This window comes from Diceros bicornis, chromosome 15, assembly GCF_020826845.1.
Source record: "Diceros bicornis minor isolate mBicDic1 chromosome 15, mDicBic1.mat.cur, whole genome shotgun sequence".
Lineage (NCBI taxonomy): Eukaryota > Metazoa > Chordata > Mammalia > Perissodactyla > Rhinocerotidae > Diceros > Diceros bicornis.
In genome coordinates this window covers 40,536,400-40,553,769 of record NC_080754.1, presented here as the reverse complement: position 1 = coordinate 40,553,769, position 17,370 = coordinate 40,536,400, and the positions used below count along the sequence as shown (strand labels likewise).

The following is a 17,370-nucleotide window of genomic DNA, read 5'->3' as shown; positions in this document are numbered from 1 at the left end:
GAGAGAGGATTAGCTTCCGAGCTCACTGATGTGGTTGTTGGCAGGATTTAGTTCCTCACTGGCTGTTAGCTGCAGCCACTTTCATTTTCTTGCCACACGGGCCTCTCTTAAAGCCAACTCACAAAACAGTAGCTGGCTTCCAACAGTGAGCAAGTGAGGGAGCAAGAGAGAGCATGCAAAATGGAACCTCCTGTCTCTTTACAACCCAATCTCAGAAATGACACCCCATCACATTTGCCATATTCTATTCATTAGCAGCAAGTCACTAGGTCCAGCCCATATTCAAGCACAAGGGATTACACATGGCTGTGAATCTCATGGGGAAGGGATCACTGGGGCTACTTTAGAGGCTGCCTACCACAACTGGTGTCCTGTTTTCACCTTACCCCTCCCACCACACACACACACAGTCTTTTCTCAACACATCAGCTAAAGCAATTTTGTTAAAACTCAAATAAAGATCTGTTACTCCTCTGCTCAAACCCTCCAATGACTTCCCACTTCACTGTAAAAGCCACAGCACTAACAGTGGCCCACAAGGCCACATACAATATGCTACCTGTTATCTATGACCTCATCTCCTATTACTCTCCTCACCCTCTCCTCTCTAGCCCACTAGCTCCCCTCATGCTCCTCAAACAAGCTGCCAACTCAGAGCCTTTATAGTTGCTATTGGCTCTGACTGCAAGCTTTCCTCAGATAGATGCATGGCCTATTACCTCATTTCTTTAGGTATTTATTCAGCTATCTCAGCGAGGCCCTCCCTGATCACCCTTTTTAAAATTGGACATTGCTCTATCCCCTTCCCTGCTTATTTCCCCCCTCCATAACACTTCTCACTATATATTGCACTATACATTTTACTTATTTTTATTACATCTCCCCACATTAGAATGTATGCTCCATGAGGGCAATTATTTTTATATGTTTTGTTCACTGCTGTATTCTCAGGATAATGCCTGACACATTAAGGGATTAGAGACATTTATTTGAATGAATGAGTTAATAAATTCTGAAAGCTCGGGGAGTCACCAAAGGATCTTAATTAAGTCTTTTAGATAAGTCACCTGATAACAGTGAGAACAAGTGCTTGGAAGAAAAATAAACTAAAGGCAGAGAGAACATATAGGAAACCACAGTAGGCACTTAGGCAATACATGATAAAAACTTAAAAAGTAGTGATACTAGGAATCAAGAACATCGTATGGACACATGAAATAGTGAGACAAAATTTATGAGTGCTCCCAAAACTGATCTCCAAATTCCAAAAAATCATCAAAATCCCAGCTGGATTTTTTTTTTAAAGTAGTTTTTGCTGGGAAAGATTCACCCTGAGCTAACATCTGTTGCCAATCTTCCCCCCCTTTTTTTTTTCCTCCTCAAAGCCCCAGTACATAGTTGTACATTCTAGTTGTAGGTTCTTCTAGTTCTTCTATGTGAGCTGTTGCCACAGCATGGCTACCGACAGATGACTTATGTGGTTCCACACCCGGGAACCAAACCCGGGCCGCCAAGCTTTAACCACTAGGCCAGCAGGGCTGGCTCCCCAGAGGGATGTTTTTGCAGAAATTGACAAGCTGATCTTAATATTCGTATGGAAATGCAAGGGACCCAGGATAGCCACAACAATTTTGAAAAAGAACAAGTTGGAAGACTCACACTTTCTGATTTCAAAACTTAACTAGGAAGTTACAGTAATCCAGACTATGTGGTTCTGGCATAAGGAGGAAGGACATACAGATTGACGGGAACTGAGAATCCAGAAATAAAGGCATACATCTTTGGGCAACTGCTTTTTAGCAGGGGCGCCAAGATCATTCAATGGTGAAAGAAGAGTCTTTTCAACAAATGGTATGGAGACAACGGGATATCCACAGGCAAAAGAATTAATTTACACCCTTACCTTACACAGTATACAAAATTAACTCAAAATAGGTCAAGGACACAAAGGTAAGAGCTAGAACTATAAAACTCTTAGAAGAAAAAAAAGCGTAAATTTTCTGACATTGGATTAGGCAATGGTTTCTTAGATTTGATAACTCAAATGCAAGCAACCAAAGGAAAAAACAGATAAATTAGAGTATATCAAAATTAAACTTTTGTGCCCCAAGACACGATGGAGAAAGTGAAAAGATGATTCACAGAATAGTAGAAAATCTTTGTAAATCATTTATTTGATAAAGATCTAGTAGCTAGAATATATAAAGAACTCTTACAAATCAACAATAAAAAGACAACTAAATGTAAAAAAAAATGAACAGACCAATAACTAGTAAGGAAATTAAATCTGTAATCAAAAACCTCCCAACAAAGAAAAGCCCAGAACCAGAAGGCTTCACTGGAGAATTCTACCAAACACTTAAAGAATTAACACCAATCCTCCTCCAACTCTTCCAAAAAACTGAAGGAAAGGGAGTGCTTCTAAATTCATTCTGTGAGGCCAGCATTACCCTGATTCCAAAGCCAGACAAAGAAATGCTACAAGAAAACTACAGACCAATGGCCCTGATGAATACTGATGCAAAAATCCTCAAGAAAATACTAGCAAACCAAATTCAACAGCACATTAAGAAATTATACACCACGACCAAGTGGGAGTTATTCTCGGAATGCAAACATGGTTCAACATATGAAAATAAATCATTCTAATATGCCCCAGTAACAGAATGATCATGAACATGATCATCCTAATTAATGCAGAAAAGCATTTGACATGACTCAACACCCTTTCCTGATTAAAAAAAAAAAAAATTTCAACAAACTAAGAATAGAAGGAAACTACCTCAACATAATAAAGACCATATATGAAAAGCCAACATTATACTCAATGGTGAAAGACGCAAAGCTTTTCCTCTAAGATCAGGAACAAGACTAGGATGCCCACTCCTGTGACTTCTATTCAACATGGTATTGGAAGCCCTAGCCAGAGCAATTAGGCAAGAAATAAAAGGCATTTAAACTGGAAAGGAAGAAAAATTGTCTGTTTGCAGATGACATAATCTTTCATGTAGAAAATCCTAAAGATTCCACACACACACACAAAAACTGTTTTTATATAAAGCAAATATTAACAGACCTAAAGGGAGAAATAGCAATACAATCATAGCAGGGGACTTCAATACCCACTTTAAAAATGGATAACTCATCGGACAGAAAATCAGTAAGGAAACATTGGACTTAGGGACATGTTAGACCAGATGGTTAATACCCAGAATATCAAACGAACTTCCTACAACTCAACAACAAAAAAAATCAAATAACCTGATTCAAAATAGACAAAGGACTTGAAGAGACGTTTCTCCAAAGATGATATGTAAATGGCCAACAAGCACATGAAAAGATGCTCAGCATCACTAATCATCAGAGAAATAGAAATCAAAACCACAGTTAAGGATAGAACTACCATATGATCCAGCTATTCCACTGCTGGGTATTTACCCAAAGAACATGAAAACACCAACGCGTAAAGATACATGCACCCGTGTTCATCGCAGCGTTATGCACAATAGCCAAGACTTGGAAGCAACCTAAGTGCCCATCAAGGGACGAATGGATAAGGAAGATGGAACACTAGTCAGCCATAAGAAATGATGAGGGCCGGCCCTGTGGCTTAGCAGTTAAGTGCACGCGCTCCACTGCTGGCGGCCTGGGTTCGGATCCCGGGTGGGCACCGACGCACCGCTTCTCCGGCCACGATGAGGCCGCGTCCCACATACAGCAACTAGAAGGTTGTGCAACTGTGACATACAACTATCTACTGGGGCTTTGGGGGGAAAAAAATAAAAGAAATAAAAAATTAAAAGAAAAAAAAAGAAACTGGCTTTAAAAAAAAAAAAAACAAAAAAACGATGAAATCCAGCCATTTGCAAGAACATGGATGGACATTGAGGGTATTATGCAAAGTGAAATAAGTCAGAGGGAGAAGGTCAAATACCATATGATCTCACTTATTAAGTAGTAGATAATAACAACAACAAACAAACACATAGAGACAGAGATTGGACTGGTGGTTACCAGACTGGAAGGGTGGGGTGGAGGAGGGCAAAAGGGATAATTGGGCACATGTGTGTGGTGATGGATTGTAATTAGTATTTGGGTGGTGAACATGAGAACATGATGTAATCCATGCAGAAATAGAGTATAATGATGTACACCTGAAATTTATACAATGTTATAAACCAATTAAAAAAAATCAAAACGAGACATCACGTCACACTCATTAGGATGGCTAGTATCCACACAAAAAATAAACAAAACAGAATATAAATATTGGTGAGGATGTGGAAAAATTGGAACCCTTGTACGTTGTTGGTAGGATTGTAAAATGGTGTAACTGCTATGGAAAACAGTAAGGATGTTCCTCAAAAAATTAAAAAATAGAACTACCATATGATCCAGGAATCCCACTTCTGGTTATACAGCCAAAAGAATTCAAAGTAGGGTCTTGAAGAGATTTTCGCACACGTACGTTGATAGCAGCACTATTCACAATAGCCAAATGTCCACTGACAGATAAATGGATAAACAAAATAGGGTATATACACACTATGGGATATTACTCAGCCTTAAAAAGGAGGCAATTCCTGTCACATGCTACAACATGGATGAAGCTTGAGGACATAATGCTAGGTGAAATAAGCCAATCACAGAAAGACAAATACTGTGTGATTCCACTCATATGAAGTATTTAAAATAGTCAAATTCATAGACACACAAAGTAGAATGATGGCTACCAGAGTGGCTGGAGTCTAAATATATCCTTTCAATTCCCTTATATTCTTAGGAATGGAATTGCTGGTTATATGCTAACCCATGTATTTTGAGGAATGGCCGAACTGTGTTCCAAAGCAGTTGCACCACTTTACATTCCCACCAATGTACAAGGGCTGCAATTTGTCCACATGCTCATCAACACTTATTATTGTCTACCTTTCTGATTAAAGCAATCTTAATGAATGGAAGTGATATCTCATTGTCATTTTGATTTGCACTTCCCTAATGACTAACGACACTGAGCATCTTTTCACATGCTTATTGGCCATTTGCATATCTTTTTTGGAGAAATGTCTGTTCAAATCCTTTGCTCATTTGTAAACTGAGTTGTCTTTTTACTGTAAAAGTTGTAAGAATTCTTTATATATTCTGGATACAAGTCCCATTATATTTCTTAAGGGAACGTCTGTTTATATAATTACAGCTTTTCATACCACACTTCATTAACTTTCAAAACATTTTCAAGTTAGAATACAATTTTTGATTAAGTACATCAAATGTCACCTTAAAAATAAATTGCACAGAAATTTAAAGCAACCACTGCTTTTTCAAATAAATTGTTTGAATTCTAAGCTGAAGAGTCAAGAGTATGGTGACCCATGGGTTAAGAGAGATTTACAGAGATATATGCAATGTATGGGCCTTATTTGAATCCTAACTTGAACTGGAAAAAAAAATTATGAGACAATATAAAATACCGAATAATTACTAAGAAATTGTTAACATTTAAGTGTGGTAATAGTATCGTGGTTATATTTAAGAGTCCTTATCTTTTAGACAAACATACTGAAATATTTACAAATGAAATTATTTACTATCTGAAACTAGCTTCAAAATACATCAGGTTTGGGAAGATGGGTGGCATACAGAGAAATCAAGATTGGCCAGGAATTGACCACGTTGCAGTAGGTTCATTATACTATTCCACTTTTGTATATGTCTGAAATTTTCCATTAAAAACAAAGCACTACTCCAATGTCCACTATGTATAAGAGCACAGGTAGCTGGCAACAACTAAACAATACTAACTAAATATTTACAAATTTAAGAAATTAATTCTCAAAGTTATCTCAAAGCAAAAGAGCTCTGGAAACTTAATGATGAGACTGTGACCAATCTGTGAAGTTATTTATGCAACGTTTTAAGTGTTACCACAAGTCACAGGCTAACTGGGGGTCTACATCAACCGTGGTACACACGACAGCACAAAGCACCAGCAGTCAGCACCACTCTTCACCCAAGCAGTTCTTCTCCTCACCAGAGTTCACTAAGGGACCGGACCTCTCATTGGAAGAGTATAATCACTCCCCTCAGTGGCCACAGAAAATACCACTTTCAAGTAAATACATGTCTACAGTAAGTAATTTTACAGCAATCCTTCAAGCCCCCTTAAACTCACCCAAAATACATATCTAATAGACACATGAGTTAGGATAGGTAGGTATAACTTGCACGCTTAAAATACATACCCATCAGAATGACTATAATAAAAACAACAGCAAGTATTCTTGAGGATGTGGGGAAACCGCAACCTTTCCCTTATGCATTGTGGCAAGAATATTTCTAAATGATACAGCCACTTGGGAAAACAATTTGGCAGTTTTTTTGGAAGTTAAACATAAATTTTCCAACCAACACAATAATTACACTCCTGGGAATCTACCTAAGAGAAATGAAAACATATGTCCACACAAAGACAAATATGTGAATGTTCACAGCATTATTATAATAACCAAAAATGTGAACAACCCAAACATCCATCAATTGCGAATGGATAAACAGAATGCAGCATATCCATACACTGGAACACTACACAGCAACTAAAGGAAGTAAGTACAGGTATATGTTACAACATGGACGAACTACAAACACATTATGCCAAGTGAAGGAAGCCAGAATCAAAAGACTTCAAATTGTATGATTCTATTCACGTGTAACGTAAAGACGGGGAACATATATATAGAAACAGATCAGCGTGGCTGCCTCGGGCTGGGGGTAGGAGCAGGAATTAACCGCAAAGGAGCATGAGGGAAACTTTTATGGGCTGATGGAAATGTTCTAAAACTAGATTGTGATGATATTTGCACAACTCTATAAATTTACTAAAACTATTGGATTGTATGTTTATAATGGGTGAATTTTATGGTGTGTAAATTATACCTCAATAAAGTTATTTTTTTTTTAAGTATCATTACAACAAAGTCTTAGGAATGACTATTTTAAAGCTCTGGCTGACAGAGCTTTTCATTTCATATAATTTCAATGCAATGAATTCCAATATACTATTAGGATTAAGAATATTATTAGCATTTGCGTGAAAACTAAACATGCTATTTTTAAAGGATCCAAGTACACACATCTCTAAACCTTACTGATCAAATATTGCTCTTTTAGCTATGTGTCATGTAACTATGTGACAAAATCATCGTCTACAGCTTATATTAGCATTTTCTCAGCCATTTTGTTTCCCCCTAAATTTATGACCTACAATATTCCTTTTTGTAAAAATCTCATTTGGTATTGCCCAAGTTTTCCATTAGATACAAAGTTTCCTTAAAATTTAATTTCAAGTTACAAAGTATTCTAAGTAAATATTTATATTGAACATGCATCTAAATCCACATTCTAAAGATAAACTGAATATTACCCATTTTTTTTTCTTCTTTTGTTGGGTCATTAAGCCACTCACATGCTGCCTCTGATAAGTTTCAAACTTTTCATTGTTTCAAATCAAACTTTGCTTTCACTATTTTGGTTTAAAATTCTTCTTTGCTTTAAATTTCTTTGAGGGATTCTTCTCTTCAAAGCAGTGCTGCCTTCTACGGTCAGGCCTGCTTTCATTTCAGTCTGACTCCACCTCTTCCCATTCCACTGAAAAATCCTCCAAAGAGGTAATGTTCCCTCTAAGCTAGCCATTAAAAAAAGATTTTTTTTTAACCATTTTCCCTCAAACCAAATCTCATATGAAATGTCAAAAACTTACAAGAGATAAAGTAGAAAGCTACAGATGAGTTGAAGGAGATCCAACTGCCTGCTATGGCCCAACCTCATGAAATACGGCAGCCTCAAAGGATGGTTTGAAAACCAACGCTCTTAAGTTACAAGCTACATTGATTTCTGCACAGCACGCATACACAAAAAATTAAACTGAAAATACTTATGCAATACTCCTAAGAAAAATTTGAATATACTTAAATAAAAAACCCACCTTTAGAATCTCAATTTTAAAAATGGGTAATTATAAAATGATTCCCAAAATAATTTGTCTTTAAAACTCCATGAAGAAAGACACTACTCTTTTAGGAATTCCATGTACTACAAAGGCTGTGCACCTTTTATCATAAATTTTTTATGATAGATTAAAAAAAGATCACCCAAAGAGAAGTCAAAAGCCACATTAACAGAAAACATTGAGCCTAGCGGAGAGTTGTAAATAAGTTGGTCAGCAGGAAATGCCAATTACCCAACAGGCAGTAAAGAAAATAAGATGGCAAGAATGCTCTGGTAAAAACCATTTATGTAACTGTATTGAGTTTTAAAAAACAGCACTATCTGCCTCCAAAATCAGGTACAAATGAAGCAAATATTCAACCAAAATGGCAATAAATAATACGGATAAACCTGGAAAAGGGGATTTGTACGATTAGGAATTTTCAAATTTACCTTAACTACAAAATATAAACCCCTTTCCCTCAGAAATCAAAGGTAAAGGTATCATAACGAATAACTTCACATTTCTATAAAATAAAAATAGAAATTATTGCTATATGATTGTAAAAATGGAGGCAAGTAAAGAGTTCAGAAATATACTCATTTATAATCAATTAAATGATGAGCCATAATTTGAACCCTAATTATCACATTAGGCAGAAATCACAATTCAGGTATTGCATCCTCAGTTATTAAGATATATGTTAAATAGTTCACATTTTAAAAACATTTTATAATTACATTATCAAATTTGATAAAATCTTATCAAAACATCTATGTATTCAATATAAATCATATTGTTAAAAGTATAAAGTAACATTTAAAGAAAACTGCTGAGGTGCCAAATAAGTATTTTCTATTAAATATACACAATTTAACATTTAGAACTACATAAATTAATTCTTGCTAAAAGTTGATTCAGGTTTACAAAGGCATACTTTGTGAACTATAATAAATTTCCCCAGCACCACTTTCCTTTTTTATTCCAAAATTCTTTCATTAGGTTTAACTTTCTTCTGTCATTCACATGTAAAAGTTACAGAAGGTTTACAATACGTAGTCTTAATAGTAACATGTTTTAAAAAAAATCTAAGCAAAGTGCACGTTAAACTAGCTACAACTACTCAAACTTCTTGATTATCATCAAATAAAAAATAGATGAACACTTCATTCACGTACATCTTTCTGAGGAAAAAAATAGTATACCTTGCTTAAATAAGAATCCCTCAGTAAGGATATTATATAAAAGATTTCCCATGTTATTTTATTAAGTTTACTTTCTCTCATTAAAACCTGCAAAAACTCTAATGAAGAACACATACTTACAATGCCACATTACACAACTACAGTACTGTTCATTAAAGAAAGCAGCCCAGTACAGTTGTAAACATTTTAAATGTAGTAAACAAGACTTGGCATGTCTTTTCTCCCCAAAACTTGCCATTACAATGCTCTTTCCATGAATAATTATTCATCCTGGGAAAGTTTTCAGGTATATTTTAGTTTTTAAAACTATTACACTGAAATAATGTGTGAAAAGCTTTAGTCCGGCAATTTCACTGAAGCTTTTATTGCCTCTGTTGGTAATATGACAGGGATGGTAAGAAACACAATTGAACTTACAGAGATATGCAGATGATAGTCACTAAAGATAATCTTGATCTCAAGTAGTTTTATATGTGGGCACTTCTAATTTTATACACTTTACTATTTAAAAAGCATTACATTTTAAAATGTGTACCTGTTTTGACATTTGGCAAAAAGGAAACTGTACCTGTGGTTCAGTTTAAAACAAAGAATCAGCATGGGGAGTTTACCAGAATGAAGACTGAAACACTAATGAATTAAAGCAATTCAAGTTGTGTGTGTGTGTGAGCGTGTGTCTCTCTCAACCTCTGTCAATATCTTTCACAGACACACACACACACACTCACGGCCATATGTGTAAGCATTTTTTAGTAGAAAATATTCCCTGTAAGCAGACATTTATCCTCAGAATAATCACACCACATTAAATCAGTCTTTTCTTTTCAGCCCTAGTAATAGTATTGTTTAATTCTAAGATGCCATCGTAGAGTGAACACCCTTAACTTTTATGCTACATAATTATATTCAAAGCTTTATGTATTTTTTGTTTATAATTACACAGTAATTATAAATGTTTAGTACCAAACTGATGACAAACACTATTTTGTTGAAAAGGTCTTGCATTTAAAAGGAGAAAAGTCCGTAAAACCCAAGGCACTAGGCCACGAACCAATATCAGACTTTTATGAAAAACCATTTACATTGGGGAAAAAAAGCTAACGGGATCTCATTTCAAAACACAGCATACTCGAATTAATCAATCTGAAAACAATATCATAACTCAAAATCTTCAAGACAGGAAACAAAATAGTACACATATCTTTTTAAATTTTTCATAATTGTAGTTCTTTATATTTACAAATATGAAATCAGGAAATACTGAAAGCAGCAGGACGATTCTTCTTTCTTTCTTTTCTTTAAATAACCAATTCCAGTAACCTAAATAGAAGTTTTCAAAATTTTCTTGTGGTAGAATTATATTCTTGAATTAAAGTTATGATTGGAATATTAATATAATATCTATGGGGAAAGCTTTCTAGTCAATTTCAAAATCACGTAAATAATAAGTGGTTTTAATATGTCAAGGTTTCTTAAAATCATTTCCTCATCTACATAAAATGTACTGCTAATCCCAAGTACATTCCTTTGATAATTTCAACATTAGACCTTAGAGAGTACCTGGATACATCAAGCGAAATCTATTTCTGCTAAAGACCATAGGCATCCAATATTTGAAGTTTTACATTTTCTAACCTGCCTTACAGAAATGTTTAAGAAAGCAACAAATTCTTCTTCACATGTCAGGAAGAGAACATGAAAGCAGCTTGAAAGCAGCTCATGGGTCTTGTAATGACAAAAATACATACAAGATAGAATTCTGCTTTGATGTGAAAACTGAGCTAATTTAACTGAAACAAAAACAGTAAAGAGACTAAATAATTTACGAAAATAGAAGCCAGATTGGTATTTTGCATTGAGTGCATGCTTGCTTGAAAATCTTTGCTCCTGAAGTATTTGGCAACCACAGTGATTAGCAGTTAAAGCAATTTCAACAAAATAAGAAGTCATCAAAAATGGACTATTTGTCTGAAAGAGCAGTACCTATATTATAAGGATTGAACTTCATGGCTCATCACAACCATTTTCAAAATTTAATTCCTACTATCTTTCTTCTTATAAATTAAGAGAATTTCATTTGTGTTCCATAGTGCGCTGACAAAAAAAACAAAAAAAACAAAAGATAAACCCTCATGCCTAAATTTAGAATATTGTATTGTGTAGCAATCTAAAACATTCAAAACAAATTAAATAGTTTAACTTATTCGACAGGCATATAAGCATTTCAAAATCATAATGAAATCCAATTATGTAGTGCATAATGTAGACATGAGTTGACTCTAACATTATGCAGACATTTTCTAAATAAAAGCTCCCTGTAGGACAACTATATATAAGAACATGGGTAAGATAAGTGCAGACTAGTTCTGTGGAACCTTTTGAAATCGAGGGTCTGCAACAAAATAAATTTTTCAGGTAGGCACACCAAGTTATCCTAAAAATTTTTCACGTTGGTTATTTTGACAATTTTTTCATCAGATACTCTATTCACGTTAACAATACATGTGATTTACCAGAAAAAAAAAATCCCCCAAACCAAAACACCATTCCAGATCTGGTACACTTAAATATATCACTCTCATTGGAAGTGCTATCAGCATAGTCTTTGCAACTAGCCCAAAGCATATATTTAAGAAGTTTTTATAAATTGTTTGTGATGTTCTTATGTTTAATTCTTATGCCAAACTGTTTTCTGATGAAGACAGCATTGTGCTTTATGCAAGAATGGAAACCTCAAAATAATCACCATAAAGCTTCTAAGACTTATGGGAGAGTAAACTAGGATGGTCCACAGATATAAGATGAAATCCACAATGTTGGAATTATAAATGTTTAGAGCGGCCCAGACTAGAAGACAAGCCCAAACCACCATTAGAAGAATGAAATACGATATGGTCCAAGATGTATCCTTAAAGTTTTGTCTCAACCCTCAGTCTGAATTGTGAGGATTGATCTTCAGTTCAGTCCAGCCAGCAGAAGTTGACTGTGCAATTTTCCGTTGTATTAATATTGTACAGACTATGTACATTCTAGAAGGTTCCTTTAGTGCTACACTGTTGTACTTTTTGTCCCAGCAATTTGAGGGCGTGCAAATTCCACAAAGTCATCAATAAGAACAGGCCATGCTCCTGGAAAAAAAATATAAGAGAAAGGAAAGAAAGCAGAAATAAGGCTAACATTTGAATAGAATTATTTATTTATTTTATTTTATTTTATTTTATTTTATTTTTGTGAGGAAGATCAGCCCTGCGCTAACATCTGCCAATCCTCCCCATTTTTGCTGAGGAAGACTGGCCCTGGGCTAACATCCGTGCCCACCTTCCTCCACTTTATATGGGACGCTGCCGCAGCATGGCTTGCCAAGTGGTACGTCGGTGAGCAGCCGGGATCCCAACCGGCAGGCCACCGCAGCTGAGCATGCACACTTAACCGCTTGCGCTACCAAGCTGGCCCCTACAATTCTTTATTTTTTAAAATACCTTCCCCATAATAAAGTATATTATTATAAATATTCCATTGATAGGACTTCCAAAATTCTACCTTTCTAGAGTTTCTACCTAAAATATTCCTTGTATTCTCTCTACGCTATTATTCCAACACTTGATCATTCCTTGAACGATAAAAATAACTCTTCTGGTAATCAATCAATAACATTATGGTTTTCTGAAGGCCACTGAAGCAATTAGGTTAAAACTGGTAGCCTAAGGAATGGCCATGATACGATGCCATGCTGCCAGTGCCGACAGCATAGTATGCAGGAGGAAACAAGTTTTCAGGCATTTTGTGGAAATCTTACAGAGCAAATTAACAGCAAGTATCAGACTCTATCCTATTTCAAGAATAAGTTAGTAAAAGATTTTAAATTGCATATATGCATGCTTCTACACATCCACATGCCAACCTGCAAATCAGGAAGTTCTCCAGTTTTGTGTAACAGCTAACAGAAAGCACAATTATCATCAAATGCAGGGTTAGACACTTCTCACTTGTTAGTGAAGACTATAACTGACAATGAAAATAAAGAGAAGAAAGCATCATCCCTGGTTAGAGTAAATAGTTTCAGGACACTTTTAAGGAGGTCTAAGTCACTGGAGATTTTTCAAAGAACACCTCTGTCTATTCGACAATCTCAAAATAGCATCCCACTAATTCTCAAGGGGGAATAAAGAAATTTTGTGTGAAGAAATCAATGTAAATCACTGCCACTTCTAGAAAAACAAAAGCAAGTGTCCTGATAGTGAATGGTAGCACCATCTTTATACATCCAAGAAAAAATAGCAGAAAAGCATTCAATTCATGAATATTTATTGAATGCCAATAGTACTACAGTAGCCAGCTGAAGTACATTTCAAATTAGACTAAGTCACTGAACTTGAATATACAATCAAGTTTACAGATAAGACAAACAGATAACAATAAAAAATACATACAAGTATAAAAGTACATTAAGAAGAGAACAGGTTCCTAAAGTAAAGTGAAAATCTAAAACATGGATAGAAATTACTCATGCCTTTCTGGAAGACATGAATACTGAGCTGGTATTTAAAGAAACAGAATAATATAGATTGGTAAAGAAGATGAAGGTATTTTACACATTCAGAAGAGCACAGATAAAAGCATAGAAGAGGGGAATCCAACTACAAAAAAAACAGAAGTAGACAAGAAGTTCAAGAGTGTGTGATAAAAGGGGAAAGCAGGTAAAAAAAAAAAAAAAGGCAAAATTTTCATTACCTTCTTCATCATAATTAGACATGTCATCTGCAATCATTGTACTGAAGTCTAAAAGAAGATTCCAAGTATCTTTTGGTATTGATCGTTTATGATGTTCCTATATATAAAAAAAAAATAAACAAAAAACATCCAAATCACTAAAAAGAGTTTCAAAAAAAGTCCAGATAATGCTAAATACAAAAATGCAAAACAACTTGTGTAATGAAATTCTGGTAATCAAATTTCTCACTCTATGTCCATTACATGCTCTGAAATGAGTTAGTCATGCTTTAAAATGTTCATTTGTCTTCAAACAAAGCAAAATTTTAGAGAAAACACAGAACTGCAGAAAACATGAACTTACCAACAAAAATTTATTCCATAAGTCTAAGAATTTAAATCTTCCATTAAGCACTAAATTCCAGTAAGCAATGGCCATTTCTAGATCTGTAATATTAAAAATAAATTATGTATGTCAAATGCCATGAATATTTGTCCCTGCAAAAAAAAAAACAGGTAAGACCAAAGATAGCCTCAAAAAAAAAAAAAAAAAAATGCTTGTATCCTGAATACTTGTGTATTAAAATTTTTCTATAGAGATAAGTCCAAGGTTTGTATCCTGCCTCCATCAGCAGTGAATGGTCCCTTTGGGGCAAGAAGGATACCACTTACCTCACAGGGGGGTTCTGAAGTTTTAAATTGGATAATGTAGATAAGCATGCTTCACTAGTTCATAAGTATTCAAATGTTAGTTAATGTACACATGTGCTTCTCGACCTCAGCAATTTTGACATTTTGGGTCAGACAATTTTTTGTTGTGGGGGGATGTCCTATGCATTGTAGCATTAGCAGCATCCCTGGCCTCTACCTATAGATGCCAGTAACAGCTCCATCTTACCCTCAGTGGTGAAACCAAAAATGTCTCCAGACATTGCCAAGGGTCCCCTGGGGGCAAAACTGCCCCCAGTTGAGAAACACTGATGTACACCTACAGGTTGTAATGCAAAAGATTACTACCCACAATCCTAATCAATGTTACGCTCCAAGCTGTTGGATGACTGATCTTGATCCTCAAGGAGACTATTAAGAATATAGATCTATGGGCCACCCGGTGGCGCAAGCAGTTAAGTGCAGGCGCTCTGCTGCGGCAGCCCGGGGCGCGCAGATTCGGATCCCGGGAGCACACCGACACACTGCTTGTCAGGCCATGCTGTGGCAGCGTCCCACATAAAGTAGGGGAAGATGGGCACCGGATGTTGGCTTAAGGCTGATCTTCCTCACACACACACACACACAAAAAAAAGAATATTGATTTAAAAATTAAAATAAACTAAGATTTGTTTTTTAAAATTTTAATGAAGATGATATAAATGGCTATTTAATTGGGTTTGGAGCAGAGAAGGGTAAAGAAGCAATATTGCCACATGACAAAGAACTACACTTGTCATATAACAGAGAGAAAGAACTATGATCTCTTTCAAGAAACTAAAGTAGTTAAGAAGGTATCAAGCTTTTATGAGTAAATTTATATCTCCAGATCAGGAAAAATTACATCCCAAGTAATTTAAAAGTCTTTTTAGATATGATCTCCAAACCACTCCTGATAATCTGAGAAATCAGGAGAGACTAGGCAAGACTCCAAAAAGGCTCACATCCTACCTCAAGGAAAAATATATAGGCCATAAGGCTAAAAATCCCCCATCTTCACTGGACTTTAACCTCTTCAAGGACAAGGACGACATATCCCCAAACTAGCAGTCTGAAAACACACAGCAGGCATTCAGAAACAGCAGAATGAACCAACTTCCTAGGGTTCCACGTGCAAATATACTTATTTTCGAATCCATCATTATGTCTTCCTTCAAACTCATTGGAAAAGGTGCCTCTTTTTCCTCCTATCCAAAGATAAGCCCCTAACACCACTATTATGGATCAAAAACCATCCTGTCTCTTCAAGGAATCCTGTCTATTGATTAGTTTTCCTCTCTCCCTACATCTTCCACTTCACCTTGTTTTCTGGCTTTCCCCCTCCACAAAGAAACATGCTCAGGTTATTATCTATCTTTAAAAAATCTTTCTTGGTGGCCGGCCCCCTGGCTTGGCCGTTAAGTGCATGCGCTCCGCTACTGACAGCCCGGGTTCGGATCCCGGGTGCACACCGACGCACCGCGTTTCCGGCCATGCTGAGGCCGCGTCCCACATACAGCAACTAGAAGGATATGCAACTATGACATACAACTATCTACCGGGGCTTTGAGGGAAAAAAAAAAAAAAGGAGGAGGACTGGCAATAGATGTTAGCTCAGAGCCGGTCTTCCTCAGCAAAAAGAGGAGGATTAGCATGGATGTTAGCTCAGGGTTGATCTTCCTCACAAAAAAAAAAAAAAAAAATCTTTCTTGGATCTCTCTTCCCCTTACTAGCTACCCTCTTTCTCCTTCCCTTCACAGATAGTCTTGAAACAGTGCTTGGAGTCGTCTACTTTTACACATAATGTGCTCCTGAAAACACGTCTGAAAGTTGAATTCAGACCCCCCTGTTTTAAGAGAACTCAAAATCTGATACCAATTCCTAATTGCAGTTCCTTTTTTAATCTTTGCAGTCTGTAAAACTCTATACCCAATATTCCTTCCAGGTTCTTTAATTTTGTTCTTTTCTTTACCAACTAACCATATAATTGTCTAGCTTAAGTGCAGTAAAATTGCTGTTATTAGCATGTGCAGTAAGATTTGCTGTCAGTAGCAGGCTTAATGATTTCCTTCTTTGCTTCAAACGTATTAAACTTATGAGAACTAAGCTTATTACTAGTGTTAGCATTTTCTTCCTTTTCAACTAATTTTTACAAAATAAGGATGAGAAACAATGAAATATTCAAATAACTGCAAACTGTGAGATACCTATAAGTGCCCACCTGTCAGCTGATATACTATAGTAAGAGTGACAAAAGGAGTGTACATGGATGATGTTTAAAAGCTCAGGTTGCACAAGAAGAGAACTTTCTGTAATCAACATTCATTGCCCTGTTTACTCACCTACCACACACTGTAATTCTACAAACTAATGTCCATCTTCGTCACTCACTCCACTGAAAGTAACCTTTGGCGGGTCACCAGACCCTTCTGGTTGCCATATAAACACTTTTATGTCCTATTTACTTGGCTCTCTCCCATATTTGACTGAATTGAGCACACCGTCTAGATGGAACGGTTGCTTCTTTTGGCTTTAATGATAGCACTCTATTGATTTTCCTCTGTCCTTTCTGGCCTTCTTCTCTTTTTCTGGCTCTGCTTCTTCCATTCATCCATTAAATGTTGGTGTTCTCTAACACAATATATCAGCAATAACCGCTTCTACTTTCCTCAGTAGATTTTTCAAACCTTTATCTTTTTTCACATTATATGCTCAACCACCTCTAACAACTCCTAAATCTCAAATGTATATCTCAATATTCTACATTCACATATCTAACTGCCT

The 17,370-nt window shown here is 35.9% G+C and overlaps 1 protein-coding gene across 2 annotated transcripts in view; it reads right to left on the bottom strand.

The window, feature by feature from the left end:
- Positions 1–8,102: 8,102 nt before the first annotated feature.
- Positions 8,103–17,370, bottom strand: part of DCUN1D1 (defective in cullin neddylation 1 domain containing 1) — a 32,153-nt gene continuing 22,885 nt past the window's right edge. For both annotated transcript variants that reach the window (XM_058556277.1, XM_058556278.1), the window contains exons 5-7: positions 14,264–14,346; positions 13,921–14,017; positions 8,103–12,317 (exon numbers count right to left, since the gene is read on the bottom strand). In XM_058556277.1, coding sequence (XP_058412260.1) covers positions 12,238–12,317; positions 13,921–14,017; positions 14,264–14,346 — 260 coding nt within the window. In that variant the 3' untranslated portion in view covers positions 8,103–12,237. The remainder of the gene's footprint in view (positions 12,318–13,920; positions 14,018–14,263; positions 14,347–17,370) is intronic.